Source organism: Giraffa tippelskirchi, chromosome 4 (genome assembly GCF_054371585.1).
Source record: "Giraffa tippelskirchi isolate mGirTip1 chromosome 4, T2T-mGirTip1v1.2.pri, whole genome shotgun sequence".
NCBI lineage: Eukaryota > Metazoa > Chordata > Mammalia > Artiodactyla > Giraffidae > Giraffa > Giraffa tippelskirchi.
Window position 1 is genome coordinate 194,124,708 of NC_137278.1, and position 17,308 is coordinate 194,142,015.

Here is a 17,308-nt window from a genome sequence, read left to right on the forward strand (position 1 = left end):
GTTTGCCAGGAAGGAGTGGGGGGAGAAGAGGGAGAGAAATAGGTGAGGAAGAGTGAGAAATCAAAACCTGCAGTTACAAAATAAATGAGTTGTAAGTATGAAACGTACAGTGCAGGGAATATAGTCAATAACTGTGTAATATATTTGCAAGCTGACATGTCGTAATTGGACTTATCATGGTGACTAGTTTGAAATCCATTGTCTTGCAATTAAAGTACTATTCGTGAAATAACTTCATTGTCTTTTTAAACATTCATACAAAGCCCAAACTTCTGTGTGTGTGTGGCAAATGGCCTTCTGACTAAAAATGTGTGGTTCACTGTGTGAATCTTTCACTATCCAAATTAGCTTAGCTTGACATTTTCAGTTACTCAGGAAGTTCCGACCTCAAACGGCTGGCTATAGTCTTAGTTCCTTAATGAGAGCTGGAGGTAAAATGCATGATATAAATATGATAGAGAAAGATGTCTTCCAACTGTGTGAATTCCAAAATGAGGTAAGAATTTGGGCTGTAAGGAATGAGGGTGGGGATTGAGGTGATAAAATAATGCTACTGATAAGACTCTAGTGTCTACACAGGGAAAGTGGTTCACAGGTACAGAGTTTTCAAGGATGAGAGACCTTGAAAGAGTGCTATAATTTAAAAATTATAAATGTATTTATAACTTGTATAAATAAGCAGATATGGAAATTCCTGTTCTAACAGGTAATGAAAGGGAAATATTAAGAGAAAGAGGTAAGAAAATGGAAACACGTTACATTTATGACTGATAATGGAATGATTAATTTCAATGAGAAAAATACATACTGTAAAGTGTTACACAGATGCAGCATGTTATTGCTATGAAATAAAGTATAAAACTTATCATTGGAGCTCACAGGAGAGAAAACATTAAAAGGCAAGTAAAAGATATTTACCAATTTAAAAAAGTGAACAAGTCCAGATAAAAATTTAGGAGAACATTCAAATAAAATAGCTTACATTAGATACCGTATAGAAAGAAAAATATATACATACATATATATGAGCTTGAAATTAAAAATCATGTATTAAGATTTTGTTTGATGACTTTCTGAGTGACAAAAGTGACTTTTACCTGTTGGGGAAAATTGAGGTGTCATAATTTAGGCTGGAAAATTTTCTTTATCCTTGATAAAAGTAGCAATCAATTTAGATAGAAGGCAATTCAGAGGAGGAAAAAGATGATTTCTAATTCTTATTAAATGACTTCATTTATTTCTTCATTCCTTTGGTATTGTGAGTATCTTTATAATAGCTGCTTAAAATATTTGCTAGATAATTCCAACATCTTTGTCACATCAGCACAGCTTCTGTTGATTGTCTTTCCCCATGCAAGTCCAAATTCTTATGGCTATTCATATGCTGGATAATTTTGGATTGTCTTCTGGACATTTTTTAATAAATATTTTGTTAGGAGACTCTTTGTTTAAATATCTGGAGCATATATAAATTTTTGATTTGAGCAGACAATCACTCTGGCTAGGTTCAGGCCTTGTGGGCTCTGGTTCCAGTTCAGTTTTCAGAGCCCTTGTAGTGTTACTCAGATATTTCTTGCAAGTGCATCAACCAATGGCCAATCTGGAATGTGGGTAATGTTCTGCTATGAAGGGTTTAGGTCTCAGTGTTTTTGGTACATTAGAGTCTGGTGTAGGCATGCACAGCTCATGTGTCTGTGGACAGGAGCGGTGCAGGAATTTGCTACCCTCTAATCACATGGTGGTGATTTTTTCTGGTGATCAGACACTCTCTTGAAACTCTACAGAACCTTCACAATGAGTAACCACTAGCATAACAAAGATGCTTCTTCTATGACTCAAGAAATTGAAAAAATTATAATGATTTTTGAAGCTCCTTGCCAGGAATCAGAGGTAAAGACCAAATATATTTATTACAACACAGTTTTCAGTCACCCAGGTGGTGCCAGTGGTAAAAAATCCCCCTGCCAATGCAGGAGATGCAAGAGATGCAGGTTCAATCCCCGAGTGGGGAAGATCCCCTGAGGTAGGCAACGGCACCCCGCTCCAGTATTCTTGCCTGAAAAATTTCATGGGTAGAGGAGTTTGGTAGGCTATAACCCATGGCACTGCAGAGTCAGACATGACTAAGCACAGAAAACAAAAACAAAAACAAAAAGTTAAGCACAGTTTGAAAAGTATCAGAACTTAGATATGGCAGAAATATTGGAATTATCACACTGGAAACTTTTTTAAAACTATGATTGACATGATAATGACTCCAATGCAAAATATAGACACCATGAAGAATAAATAGGTAGTGTAAGGAGAGACATAGAAATTATAAGAAAGGAAAAAAAGAAATGTCAGAGAATCAAAAACACTTACAAAAATAAAGAGTGTCTGATGGTCGCATTAATAGATTAGACGTGGCTGAGGAGAGAATCTCTGAGTTTAGGACATAGCAACAGAAACATCCAAAACTGAAAAGTTAAAAGAAAACAACTGAAAAAAAAGAAAAGAAAACCCAAAACAATATCCAAGAACTGTGGGATAACTACAAAAAGTGTAACAGGTAATGGAGACACCAAAAGGAGATGAAAGAAGTAGAAGCAATATTTCAAGAAATGGTGACTGAGAATTTACCCCAAATTAATATCAAACACTAAAGCATAGATCTAGGAAGCTCAGAGAAAACCAAGAAGGGTAAATCTGCGTGCACACACACACACTTCTATCAAATACATCTGGGTATATCATAGTCAAACTGCAGAAAATCAAACAAAAATTGAGAAAAAAATTGGAAAGAAGCAAGAAGAAAAAAAATTACCTTGCCACCTTTTGTCACCTAAGAAGCCAAGTAAACAAGCAGAGTGGAGTGAAATGTTCAAATTGTTGAGAGAAAAAAAAATTAACAACCTAGAATTCTATATTCTATGAAATCGCCTGCGAAGTGAAGGGGAAATAAAGACTTTTTTCCAGAAAAAGAAACCTTCAGGGAATTTGTAGCCAGGAGACCTTCCTTGTAAGAATGTTAAAATAAGGAAGGACTAGAAAGAGGTAAGGAAAGCGATACAGGTCAGAAACTAGGATTTACTTTGAGGAATAAGGGAGAAAATTTAAAATGTATCTTTCCTATTCTTAATTGATCACACTGGTAACAGCTTGTTCAAAATAATGACTGTATTAGTTTCTTATAGTTTATGCATAAGTAAAATGAATGACAGTAATGATATAAGGGACAAGAGTGTAATTAGGATTATTTTGTTATTATAAGATATTGTACTACTTTTTTGAGGTTTACAGTATTAATTGAAAGCATATTTGAGCTAGTTGTAATTTTGTATTACAAGCTTCAGGGCAATCACTAAAAATACTTTTTTTAAAAGAAAGAAGTGCAATGGATACAAGATAGGAGAGAAAATGAAATAATCTAAGCTGCCCAACTAAAACTACATAAGGCTGAAAAAGTAGAAGACAAATGGAAACAAAGAACAATAGCAACAAATAGAAAACATTAACAAACATGGGAGATATTAATTCATCTGTTTAAATAATCATCTTCATGTCAATGGTTTAAATATACCAGCTAAAAGAAACTGTCAGAGCAAAACAAAAACAAGATCCAATTTTGTATTTTCTATAAAAAATCCACTTTAAAGATGAAGATATTTGTAGTAAAAAAAAAAGAAACGGATGGAGAAAGATATTCCTTGTGAATACTAATCAAAAGAAAGCTGGAGTAGTGACACTATATTAATTTCATGCAGAGCAACTTCTAAACAAGAAAACTTATCAGGGAGAAAGAAGGACATTACATAATCATAAAACAATTGATTCTCCAAGAAGACATTACAATTCTTTGGTATGTGAACCTAACAACAGTGTCAAGATGTAAGGCAGAACCTGATAGAACTGCTAGGAGAGACAGGTGAACTCACTATTATAGCTGAAGACTTCTGTAACCCTCTGTCAGAAATGGGCAGACCAGTCCAGCAGAAAATCACAACACAGGTGTGATTCTAACAGCACCATCAACCAACTGTATATAAAATAATTGACATTTATTGGCTACTTTATTTAACAACAGCAGAATATATATTTGTCTCAAGGTTAGATTGAATATTTGCCATGTTAGACCACATTCTGAGAAATTATAGCTTAAAAAATTAAAAGAATAGAAATCATATAATGTATGTGCTCAGGCCATAGTGGAACTAAACTAGAATCAGATGGCTACATAGAAATATAACTAGAAAATCCTAAATACAGGAGATTTAACAACATATTTCTAAACAATACATGAGTCAAAAAGGACATTTTAAGAAAAATTTAAAAATATTTTTAACTAAATGAAAATATAACTTCAGAATTTGTGACATTGAGTGAAATAAGTGTTTAGAGGAAAGTTTACTACATGGAATGCACATATTCAAAAAGAATAAATTTCTAAAAACAAATATCTAAGCTTTAACCATAGTAAACTAGAAAAAGAAGGGAAAATGCAAAGTGAAAAGAAATGAAATTGAACAGCAGAAATCAATAGAGACGATGAATGAAATCAAAAGCTGGCTCCTTGAAAAAGACCAATAAAATTGATAAGCCTCTACAAAACAAAGCTGGTTCTTCAGAAGAAATAAGTAAAATTGATAAACCTCAAGCGAACTGAGGAAAACAGAGAGAAGACACAAATCAAGAATATTAGAAATAAAAAAGGGGAAATACTACAGAATCTTTGGATATCAAAAAGGTAGTGAAAGAAAATTCCGAAAATTCCTAATCCTACAAATTCATTGTACAGTCTTGCTTCACTTGGATCTTAACAGTCCGTGGAATTGCAGAGTTGGACAGGACTGAGCGACTAACACACACACTCACAATGCTACAGAGTCTTTGGACATCAAAAAGATGGTGAAAGAAAATTATGGAAAATCTTAATCCCACAGATTCATTGTACAGTGTTTCTTCACTTGGATCTTAACATCTATACATTTCACAAACACATATACTGAAGAAGGCTAATGTTTCTAATTACTGTAAAATGTATTGAGCTATATATGGTTCATTGTTTCAAAGCAAATTAGCTGGAGTTCCTTTTGTTCAACATCTGGAAGAAAACTATTATTTTTATTCTAGATCAGCACTTTTGAATCAACTTTCTACAATGGTGGAAATATTCCACATCAGTGCAACCACAGTTATAGCCACTAGCCACATGGAGGTGGTGAGCACTTGAAATGTGGCTAGATTTTAAATTTTTATTTAATTATAATTGATTTAAATTTTAATACTCAAATGTGATTAATGACTATCCTATTGCACAGTAGTTCTAAAGGCTTCCCTTATGGCTCAGCTGGTAAAGAATCCGCCTGCAATGCGGGAGACCTGGATTCAATCCCTGGGTTGGGAAGATCCCTGGAGAAGGGAAAGCCAACCCACTACAGTATTCTTGCCTAGAGAATTCCATGGACTATATACTCCATGGGGCCATGAAGAGTCGGACACGATAGAGTGACTTTCACTTCACTTCACTTCTAAAGGTACGGTTTGGATTCAGACCTTAAAGCACTTAGAGAAGAATTTTTTCACCACCGTTTTTTACCACCAATGTCAGGAATGGAATAGCAAAATCAACACATATCTGAAAAAAAATTCTTGTTTACATCTTGTGAAAAAGTGTACAGTTATAGATGGTAGACAATGATTAGATATTTATTTGTTGTGTTTACACAAATGAGTACCTGAACAGGATATTACTCAAAGACTGATTTCAAAAGATCTGATGCTTATGGTCATTCAGAAGATATTATGTTGGAAAAGCTATAAACATGCAGTGCAAGAATAAAGCCTCCACAAAAATTCTAATTGGGGAAAAACTATGGTAGAAATGTAATTCATGGTTACAAGGATGGGCTTTGAAAATGAGCAAGAGAGTGTGAGCCTTGCTTGGCCACTGGTAGCTGTGTGATACTGGCAAGTCACATAGACTCTGTGAGATTCATTCATTTTACTACTAAAGTAAAATGAATAATAATAATAGCTTAGTAACTTTTAGGATACAATGACTTGGACAATATATACACTATATATGCTAAATTTCATATAACTAACTGCTTGTTGTGTGTCTTAAGCATAAAATTATACAGATTCAAAGAGACGTAAATATTAAAAAAAGAGCATCCTTGGTAAGCGGAAGTAAACAAGTAAATAGATCGCCAGTATTTCCAAATGCATAAGAATGGAAATATGTAACTATTTATTTACAGGTGCCTGTGAATACATGCAGAGTACATCATGAGAAATGCTGGGCTGGAAGAAAAACAAGCTGAAATCAAGATTGCCGGGAGAAATATCAATAACCTCAGATATGCAGATGACACCACCCTTGTGGCAGAAAGTGAAGAAGAACTAAAGAGCCTCATGATGAAAGTGAGAGAGGAGAGTGAAAAAGTTGGCTTAAAGCTCAACGTTCAGAAAACTAAGATCATGGCATCTGGTCCCATCACTTCATGGGAAATAGATGGGGAAACAGTGGAAACAGTGTCAGACTTTATTTTGGGGGGCTCCAAAACCACTGCAGATGGTGATTGCAGCCATGAAATTAAAAGACGCTTACTCCTTGGAAAGAAGGTTATGGCCAACCTTGATAGCATATTTAAAAGCAGAGACATTACTTTGCCCACAAAAGTCCGTCTAGTCAAGGCTATGGTTTTTCCAGTGGTCATGTATGGATGTGAGAGTTGGACGGTGAAGAAAGCTGAGCGCCGCAGAATTGATTCTTTTGAACTGTGGTGTTGGAGAAGACTCTTGAGAGTCCCTTGGCCTGCAAGGAGATCCAATCAATCCATCCTAAAGAGATCAGTCCTGGGTGTTCACTGGAAGGACTGATGTTAAAGCTGAAACTCCAATACTTTGGCCACCTCATGCAAAGAGTTGATTCATTGGAAAAGATCCTAATGCTGGGAAGGATTGGGGGCAGGAGGAGAAGGGAACAACAGAGGATGAGATGGTTAGATGGCATCACCGACTCGATGGACATGAGTTTGGGCAAACTCCGAGAGTTGGTGATGGACAGGGAGGCCTGGAGTGCTGCAGTTCATGGGGTCGCAAAGAGTCGGACAGGACGGATAGACTGAATTGACTGACTGACAAATCTATGTCTGTGAAGTAAACCAAAGCAATTGCAGGTCTCACCAAAGGATCACTGCCCTACATTGATTGGTGCCCAGTGATGGAAAGGAATTTCTTTCTACACATTTTATTTAATCTTTTTCTTTTTAGTTAATTCAGGCAGGAAAATAAATCGGGTCCGTGTTATTCCATTTTGACAGGGAAAAGAAGATTGTGGAGTAGATTTTCTAAGTTAAAAGCACTTTGCATTTTGTAATTCTAAAACTCTTGTCAACTTCGTTTATCTTGTTGCAGCTCAGTTACTGGATGGGAGTTTACTGCTTTCACTTCTCACTTCCTGTTTTTGAAACTACTTATGAAACAGCGCCATGTGCTCTTGATTAAATAGAGACGTTACTGTGATGGAGACTTTGAAAATGTTTCAGAGAGAGCCTACCTCCAGAGAAAACACGGAAGAGGGGCGATCTGGTAAGTGAAAATTGATAAACTTTGACAAAGTGAAATGGGGGCTGGGGAGGGGAATTCTTATTTCACTGACTACTAACAGGAAAGAAATTGAACTTCAGGAATATCAGTACCTCACAATTCAACTCTGTAGAAGGAGAGATGGTTTGAAGGTCTAGAGGTGGCTGAGAGGACAGGTAAGTGTTATATCAGTTATTATGCTACTGTTTATGTTATTTAAATATTTCACACGAATTACATTACAGGAGGTTAATAGGAAAATGCTCTTTGGGTTTATTTTATTAGTCTTTATATTTTCCCCAGGTTGCTGGCAATTTGCACTCTGGCAAGTCACATTATGATATTAAATAACAGACGATTATATCTCAGAGTAACGGTAAACAGATACCAGCATTTGGTAATACATATACTAGTAAAAGTTGCCCAAACCTACTGTATAGCACAGGGAGCTGTGTTCAATATTATGTAACAACCTAAATGAGAAAAGAATTTTAAAAAGAATAAATACATATATATGCTTTAAAAAATTAACTAGGACACCTATGCTGTAGTGTGATTGAATCTAGTAATCACATGTTTAGAACCTGCTGTTTGTTAGACATAGAGCTACAAAGGCAAATTACATTTAGACACTGATTTCAGGGCTTCATCATCTCAGGGACAGACAAATGAGTTACTACAACTTGATGTGATTAGTGTGACAAGTATTTAATGACGCTTAGGGAGTTGGTGATGGCATTATTGTGAAGTTACTTTTCACCTGGGCCTTCAATGATAGTGTCACATTTTCTGAAAGAAATAGGAATAAAAGTGAATTTTCTTCAAAAAAAAATTCTAAGTAAATATAAAAGTATACTTTCCTTCCCTTGGTCACAAAAATGCCCTGCAAAGTTTCCTTTTGGGGTTAAGGGTAAATGTGATTTTTCAGTGAGATCATTAAATGTTTCAGCTAAAATCTATTGAGGCCTATTTTGTGTCCAGGTAATTTTCTCTTGTCTCTCCCTCTCTGCCTCTCTTCCCCTTTATGTCTCACAGGGTTTGCTGTACTTCTGTGTTCTCTCTCTCTCTCTTTCATTCTCTATTTCTTTGATTATAGTGGATCTTATATGGCCAAGCTTTATGTCATCCTATTTAGAGTACGATACCAAAGTAGTTTATATAATGTGTCTTACCAGAGATTTTCAGTAGTGAACATAAAAAAATATGAGCATCTTTTAAACCTAACAATTTTAGTTAAACAGTTTTTTTAAATTTATTTATTTTTAACTGAAGGATAATTGCTTTACAATATTGTGTTGATTTCTGCCAAAAGTCAACATGAATCAGACATAAGTATAACAGTTTTGATTTAGTGAGAGTATCAGTATTAGTACAACATAGTGATTGATTATTAAAAGCATTTGTTGAAATATAGTATTATATGGTTAATGTTGTTATTATCAACATGCCTGCATTACAAAAAAAAAAATTATAACCTCCTTCTGCTCTCCCCAGTTGATATTAGCTGAGAATTAATTTCTTACTGTTCCCTAAAGAGACTTCTGTTTAATAAAACCATGAATAATTATTGACTTAAAAAAAAGTTGCCCCCAAACTGGGAATATTGATGTACAGATCCTACTTTATAATTTAGAAAACAAATGTGTGGGTTTGGGAATAGGATAAGCCATCCAACAGAAAATTCTTTAGCATTTTTAGTTTATAAGAAATTTGATGAGAAAGAGAAAGAATATAGCTCATGCATGTTTGTACTTCAGCCCCGCAGAAAGAATACCTTTCACTGAACATCTATTTTCTAGTAAGAACATGCATTTCCATCTTTCTTCTTTCTTTCTCCCTTTCTCTGAATTTTATTTTTTTATCAAGAATAAGACAATATTGAATTTCCTGAAACACAGGGTTCACACTTAATCAAAAAGAAAGTTCTTAAAATGCTTTAATGTTTTACTAGCTAAGCCAAGGGCTTATGTAGCTGAAACTATTTGAGCAGTGCAAATGTGAAAACTCTTTCTTTTTTTTAATTTAAACTGTTCCTGTAAGTTAACTAGGTTTTCTAGAACATAAAACTAAAGTTAAAAGCAATAGACCAGTATTATGGTTCATTTCTCTGTTCTTCTGTGAGATAATCCCTAACACTATTTTGCAAATTAGAAAATTGATTTTGTTGTTCAGAGTATATTATAAGGCATTTGAATTTAGAGGGAGACAAGAAGAGATAAACCATAGGAGAGTAAGAAGCAATTTTCCTTTGCTTTTTTGGTTGGTTTAAGAATTCAATTGATTTGACATAGATAACAGGAGAAAATCAAAGAAAAGTTGGCTAGCAAATATACATGGGACAGATTCAGGAAAACTGAGTCAAAATGGCCAAAAACTTCACATGAAATACCATCTCCAGCTAAAGACAAAGATGTTGGGGGTGGTGGCTTGGGTTGCAAAGGGGAGGAAGGTCATTAACATGGACATGGAAAAAGGGGAAGTTGGGTGAATAAACGTTTGCAGGGCCACACAGAGACGATAGACACAAAGCAAAGTCTGAGAGTCTGATCCCAGGGCTTGCCCACTGTTCCCCACCACATTCAGGCCAATATTCTTTGCCAGAAGTCCTTGGGGTGAAAGGAGGCCTGAGTTCCCAGAATCCTGCCAGGAGCCTGGTGTCTCTTGGGTCACCGGAGCTGGCAAGCACTGGGGTGAGGGGTCCTGGGTTAGTGGGAGCCTGCAGGGAGTCACATAGGGCTGCAGAGTCAAGCCTGATGCAATGCTGGGGAAGGCAGATCTGGGATGTGTAGTGAAGTCAGGTGCTGTTTTACTCCCCTTTTTGCAAGGGGAATGGGTCTCTCTCTTTTCTGGACTGCCCAGTCCTGAGGGAAGGGTTTTGGGAGCCTGGTCCCCAAGAGTTCACCAGGAGCCAAGTGTCACATGAGCCCCACCTGGAGCTGCTGGAGTTGGCAGGTGCAGGGGGGAAACAGGAGCCTGGGCTCCTAGGAGCCCACAGGAAGCCCGGGGTGGAAGCCCTCAGAGGCTGCATTATCTGCCTGGAATTTCTGGAGTACAAGGAGCTGGGATGAGGCAGGGAGTGAGTGTGCCTGGAATCCTTGGCTCTGGGGAAGGTATTTTAACGTGCAGATCATTTTCAAATTGATATTTCTACTGAGAGGTGAGTGGATGTGACTTCTAGAAACACTTTCACTTCTTTCTAATCTTTATGCCTTTTATTTACTTTTCTTGCCTCATTGGCACTGATAGAACCTCTAGTAAAATGTTAAATTGGATTTGTGAGAGCAGACATCCTTGCCTTGTTCCTGACTTTTGGTGGAAGGGGTTCACTTTTTCACTATTAAATATCATGTTAGCTGTACTCTTTCTGCAAATGACAAGAATTGGTTTATGTCCTTCAATTCCTAATTTGTTGGAATTTGTTATATTGGATGAATATTATGTTTTTCACATATTTTGTTTATCCTTATTGAGATGATCATATCCTTTCTCTTTTCTTATTCTGTTAATATGATGAATTACATTGATTAATTTTCTAATGCTCCTCTCAGTACTTCTAACCAGATTTCTCATTTAAGGAGGTAAATCTGGATTTTTTTTTCATCCTGATTTCTACTCTTTTTGTTTCTTACTATTTCCCTAGCTCTTCTTCCAATTACTGGAAGATACTCTAGGGGGAAAAAACTCAGTTTCTCTTACTCTGGTCCCCTTTGGGTCATGTCCATCATTTGTGGACTTTGATCTCTTGTGAAGTAGGTTGGCAATAGGAGAGGTGAGGTACAGCTGACTTTACAGGTTGATTCTGTGTTAAATCAAGTCAAGTTTTTCTCCCTAATACGTCCACGAGATTGAGATTTCTGACATTTGCATTTATAGGTACATTACTCCAAATTCTTTATCTGCTGAGCCAATTGGCAAGAATACTCCAAAGGATATACCTAGCAACTTCTGCCAAGTTTTATCGTTTCATCTTCGTTGCATCCCTAGCTGCAAATCTAATGTTATTTTATCCTCTTTTCCCCGGTAAGTTGTGTGTTCTCCAAACTTTACAATGTTCTTTGCACTTTTATATAGTCAATAAATGCTTATTGATCTCCATTATGAACCAGGCACTGAGTAAAGTGCTTGAGGTATGGTATACCATGAACAAAACATGCACGCGCACACACACACACACACAAATCCCCATGCCAGTGAACTCCTATTCTAGCAGGAAAACACAGATATTATAATAAAAAGTAACAGGGTAAGGAGTACAAGGGGCTTTCCTGATAGCTCAGGTGGTAAAGAAACCACCTGCAATGCAGGAGACCCCAGTTCAATTCCTGAGTTGGGAAGATCTGCTGGAAAAGGGATAGGTTACCCACTCCAGTACTCTTGGGCTTCCCTTGTGGCTCAGCTGGTAAAGAATCCGCCTGCAATGTGGGAGACCTGGGTTCAATCCCTGGGTTGGGAAATCCCCTGGAGAAGGGAACTGCTACCCACATCAGTATTCTGACCTGGAGAATTCCATGGACTGTATAGTTCTTGGGGTCACAAAGAGTCAGACACGACTGAGCGACTTTCACTCATTCACTCAAGGAGTACAAGTGTCTAGGGTAAGCCTCCTTGAGAGGATGACTTTTCAGCAAACTATTGAAGGAGATGAAGGAGCCATTGGCTATGTGGGGAAAGCATTCTAGATGGTGGGAACAAGTAGAATGAAAGGAGGAATCTCCTGATAGGTTTGAGGAACAGCAAGGAGGCTTCTTCAGCTGAAGCAAGGTGAGAATGAGGAAGAGTAATGGGTTGGGGGTCACAACATTATGAGTCAGTTAAAGATTTTGGATTTTGTTCTGAGTGCAATGGGGAGGAACTAGAAGAGAAAAATTGTAAGAGAGGAATGCCATGATCTGAATTTCATTGTAGAATAATCATTTTGACTATTACATTGAGAACAGATTGTTAGAAGAAAAGTTAGACATAGGAACAGCTACTAGGACAAAGTTGTAGAAATCCACACCAGATAGGACAGTGACTTGGCCCTGGTGGTAACAGTGGAGGTGGGACAGGGTGTCAGAATCTGTCTATTCTGAAAGTTGAGTCAACAGTATTTTCTATCAGGTTGGATAAGTGAGGAAAAGTGAGATTATGAAGCAAAAACATCTATTCTTCCCATAGGCTATACTCTAAAATATGCTGGTTACAGAGTATCTAATCAGGGCCCATATATTTTTACACATATTTAACAGAAATTCACAGAAAACAAAAAACTTCTGGAAACCCTACATCGTATTTTTGGTACCAAAATCAGTATTTGAACTGTATTATATTTTGTCATAGTAAAATCTAGGAAAGGTAAAGAATTTGCCTTTCTTTTGTCAAGAGTAAGAAGGACTGATATAAAGAGGCTATGGGGAAAGGGAAATCTGTATGATGCTTGGAGAGAGTACTACAGAAATTAAATGCTACAGAAATTGATTTCTTTATAACAATTAGTGTCCATGGACCCCTGGGAAGTGAGGTACAGATTCTCTGCTTGAAGATCAGTGGACTGATGGCTTTTGTGCCTGAGATAAGACTGTTAGTGATGACTCCAGGAGGCAACAATTGAATGTACAATACATACCTCAAGACTGACCTCGGGTAAAAGTTCACCATATAAAATATATATGCATTTATTCACATATTAGTTTCTGTAGTACATTTTGTTCCAAGGCAATTCGATCTAATAAAATCATTTAGGGAAAGCAACTACCACTAGCTTGCAAAAACAAAATGCTATTTCCAAAAGTCATAAAAGTACAAGAGTCTAGTTGATATTTGATCATGTTTTTCTGCAAACCCCTCATTTTGGAATTTCCCTGGTGGCTCAGACGGTAAAGAATCTGCCTGCAATGCGGGAGACCTGGCTTCGATCCCTGGGTTGGGAAGATCCACTGGCCTGGAGAATTCCATGGACTGCATATTCAGACGTGACTGAGTGACTTTCACACATATATACTGTGCTATATATACGCATATGTGTGTATACATGCACACATAAAGAAAAAAAGACTGACCTCAGGATGGTAAGTGGAAAAATAGATGAAAGGGATGAGAAAATTTGTTATATTCATTGTGTTTGTCCAACTTTTAGTGAGAAGGAGAGAGCTGGACTCACATGTTCTGTATGCTCCCTGCTCAAAAGGATGGATAGGATTTGGAAGAAAATGTTTTTATTTTTCGGAAGACACAAGGAACTGGACATTCAGTCAGACATTCTGTACTTCACGGGAAGCTGTTCTGGCTCAGTTTGAAACCGAGGAGGAGCTGGTAAGGAATATTTTTGGATCATGCTCTTTGTTAAATCCTTAGCCCCTGAGAAGGATATAGGCTGCACAGGGTGACCGCTGAAAGAAGAGGAAGGATCCCATTCCAGGCAGACTTGGGGGCTTGGAGTACATATCAGTGCCTGATGTTTCTTGGGTATGTTCTCTGCCTGGAACCCTGTGAGACAATTTAGACACATTGTCTCTTGTATCTTTATAGTTAACCTTTAGTTAAAAATATTGTTCCCATTGTACAAAGAAATACGATAATCATGTAATTTATCATCCAAATCAGGACATTTTGGGGAGTGAAAATGACAATATTAATAATAAGTTGGTGCCACAGGTATAACCTGGGACTTTCTCAGTCAAACTGGGATGTGTGGTCACTTTAATGTAATTTAGGATCAGAGATATTTGAGTCACTTAAGCTGAAAACTTGGGACTAGTCTCCCACCAGATTCTAAACTTATCAATTATTCAGGCTGCCATTTAAAGAGAGAAGGCTAAGGGGAAGAGGACTGAAGGGTAAAATGAAGGAGACATGTGTTTTCCCTTTCTATGTTTTATAATAGAACTTCCTGATAAGATACAAAGGCCCTTCTGACCATTGGATTGGCCTTAGTAGAGAATCATCACATCATGTTTGGAAATGGACAGACAACTCTAAGTATAATGCCTCGTAAGTTTATAGACTTTCTTCTATTGTATTTACATGTGGTTTGGGGTATGAATTGTGTTTATGAGAAAATAAATTTAATATCATGGACAGGTTATGAATTAAGAAATAGAAATCCTTTGTATGCTCTTCCATTTATTAGTTGCACCTTTGGAAAAACTTTAATATGATTTCAGTTGAAACCTTTATCATGACGATAACATTGGATGTAGTTCTTCCACTTTCACCCACTGACTTAAACTGTGCTAATTCTCTACTTATAAGGTAGAGAGAACAGCTGAGGCACATGAGGTCCTACAATCTTAGAAAGTCACTAAGAATTGATATCCACAGACCCTCAGTCCACTCTTTCATTTGCTACGTTCATTCCTAAAAGGAAGGTTGTCAGGGAACCAGTGGGAATCCTCCCTAAATTATCTCTGGGAGGAACTTAGTAACATTCCTTGGATTGTGAGCACTTCAGTGGGAATGTTTTGAATGTAATCATTGCACTGGAACAGATAGAATATAAGGGCGCAGTCACTTCCCTCAATCAAAACTAAGCCCTTTTAAGAATTTACTAGTAAGTAAACACTTTATTTTCACACATGTATGAAACAAGTCAGGAGAGCACTGAAAATATTCTTCACTCAAGGCCACTGGCAATGAAAATAATCAATAATAGATCAATAAGTGATCAATAATAATAAGAGAAAATGTTTTTTAGTCCTCAACCAAGTTGAGGACTAAACTAGACCACTTCCTAGATTACTCGGAGAAACTGCTCCAGAGAAACAGGGTTTCTAGCCCGGTTTTACATCTTGTCAGAACTGAGAACATTAAACAAGTCAGGGTTACATTTCTTTGAGGTTTCCCCCAGAAAAAAAAAAAAAAGAATAGACCAGCACATACACAGCGGATCAGTATGGCCCTAGCACCTGGGAAGGGAGTCTTATCACCAAAGGAGAACCAGCATTGATGTCTCAAGAAGAGGGACATTTAATCTTTATTTCTAACATGGACATTTTTACTTCTGGTCAATGTATCCTTTTCTTTAATAATTAAAGCAGAAGTGTAACGTATACTTGATAGGCCACAAACAGGTTGTTTTAAATAGCATAAAATTTAATTCACTTATAAACCAGAATGACTTCCCTATATCTCAATATGTTCAATTTTCATTTATCACCACCCATGGCAACAGTTCACTTGGCTACCACAGCAAGCACTAGTTAAATACCTAGTCAACAACATAACTGGATTTGGGATGGATAGTGATAATCTTCTGATACTCCAGCAGAGACTTTGAGAATATAAAAGGAACTAAATACAGAAATGGTGTATATTTACTCAGAAGACTTATGAACAACAGATTTTCACTTTTCTCTTGTTTACCTTAACATGAAGTGGGGGTGCTGAAACATACAGAGGAGGAATGAATGTAGATGCCCTGCCTATGCTTTTTTAATATTTTTGTGTTTGGTTTTAGGTTTGCTATCACAGGAGATGCGACATGTGGCTACCTGAATGACCTTGGAGTTAGTAGTGCCAGCAGTTACACAGATAGAAAATGGATTTGCAGCAAAAAAATAATTCTCCCATGTCCTTAAATTCTTCAAGTCCTTTTTAGGCAATTTCACACACCATCTCCAAGAGATGCATTATATATTATGTACAGTTGCTGCTCTATTTCTTGCTCTTCCAAAAATATCACCAATATTCATTTATAGTGTTGTGAACAGCAAGGAGACAAGCTATACTTGAATAATACAGGGATTTGGAAGAGCATGATTCTAAATTAAACAAGTGTTGTATAATATGAGTTGATATTTATGTTTTGAACCCAGTCAATATGAATACATACCTCTTTTTATATACAGACAGTACTTTCTTTGCACACGTGGGACCATAAAAATAACTATGATAACTAAGCCATACAAAATGATTTTAATCACTGATGAGAAAAGTTATTAATTGGTTAACACAATCGAAATTCTCTTACCATCAGTTACAAATGTATGGGGAAAATTTTTTTGGACTTCCCTGGTGGCAGAGTGGATAAGCATCTGCCTGCGAATTCAAGGAACATGGGAACGATCACTGGTCCAGGAAGATTTCACATGCCACGGAAAAGCTAAGCCCATGTGCCACAATACTGAGCCTGGATTCCAGAGTCCATGAGCAGTAACTATTGTAGCCCAAGTGCCCAAGAATCTGTGCTCTGCAACATGAGAAGCCACTGCAATGAGAAGCCCGTGCACTACAGTGAAGAGTAGACCCCACTCTCTGAAACGCGCAAAACAAGGAAGACCCAGTGCAGCCAAAAATTAACTAATTCATTAAATTTAACAAAAAAAGACACATAGGGAAATTTTTAAAACTCCCAAGACTAGGGACTTACCTGGTTGTCCAGTGGCTAAGACTCTGCTCCCAATGCAGGAGGCCTGGGTTCGATCCCTGATCAGGGAACTAGATCCTGCAAGCTTAAACTATAAGATTCTCCAGGCTTGTCTCAGCCAAAAGTTCCCACTGCAGCAACTAAAAATTCCACATGCTCTATAACAAAGTGAATCAGCGGTACAACATGTGGAATCTTTGGTTGATGCATGTGAGATTTTACTCCAATTAAAAAAAAAAAAATCTTACCACAAAAAGCAGGAAAGAAAAAAGAAAGACATCACAGAAACTGGCAAGAAAAAAAAAAAACCACACAGGGTTCCACATACCACAACCCATATACAAGATTCCTCATACTGCCAGTAAGATAAAAGCAGCTCAAAAAAAAAAAATT

At 37.0% G+C, this 17,308-nt stretch overlaps 1 protein-coding gene across 2 annotated transcripts; it reads left to right on the forward strand.

Moving 5' to 3' along the window:
- The first annotated feature begins 383 nt into the window (after nt 1-383).
- On the forward strand, nt 384-16,844 carry LOC145545308 (C-type lectin domain family 2 member D11-like). Of its 2 annotated transcripts, XM_081589445.1 has the most exons (7): nt 384-496; nt 6,243-6,405; nt 7,402-7,575; nt 11,446-11,592; nt 13,688-13,863; nt 14,435-14,541; nt 16,007-16,844. In XM_081589445.1, the coding sequence occupies exons 3-7, from the start codon at nt 7,509-7,511 to the stop codon at nt 16,125-16,127; spliced, it is 618 nt and encodes a 205-aa protein (XP_081445571.1). In that variant the 5' UTR covers nt 384-496; nt 6,243-6,405; nt 7,402-7,508; the 3' UTR covers nt 16,128-16,844. The 2 variants fall into 2 exon arrangements, with proteins under 2 accessions (XP_081445571.1, XP_081445570.1); XM_081589444.1 differs by lacking the exon at nt 6,243-6,405.
- The last annotated feature ends 464 nt before the right edge of the window (nt 16,845-17,308 follow it).

Coding starts and splice junctions, on each gene's coding strand:
- LOC145545308 (XM_081589445.1), top strand. CDS start 7,509: ATGGAGACTTTGAAAATGTTTCAGAGAGAGCCTACCTCCAGAGAAAAC. Junction 7,576..11,445: donor CACGGAAGAGGGGCGATCTG/GTAAGTGAAAAT, acceptor TTGCATTTATAG/GTACATTACTCCAAATTCTT. Junction 14,542..16,006: donor AACTCTAAGTATAATGCCTC/GTAAGTTTATAG, acceptor GTTTGGTTTTAG/GTTTGCTATCACAGGAGATG.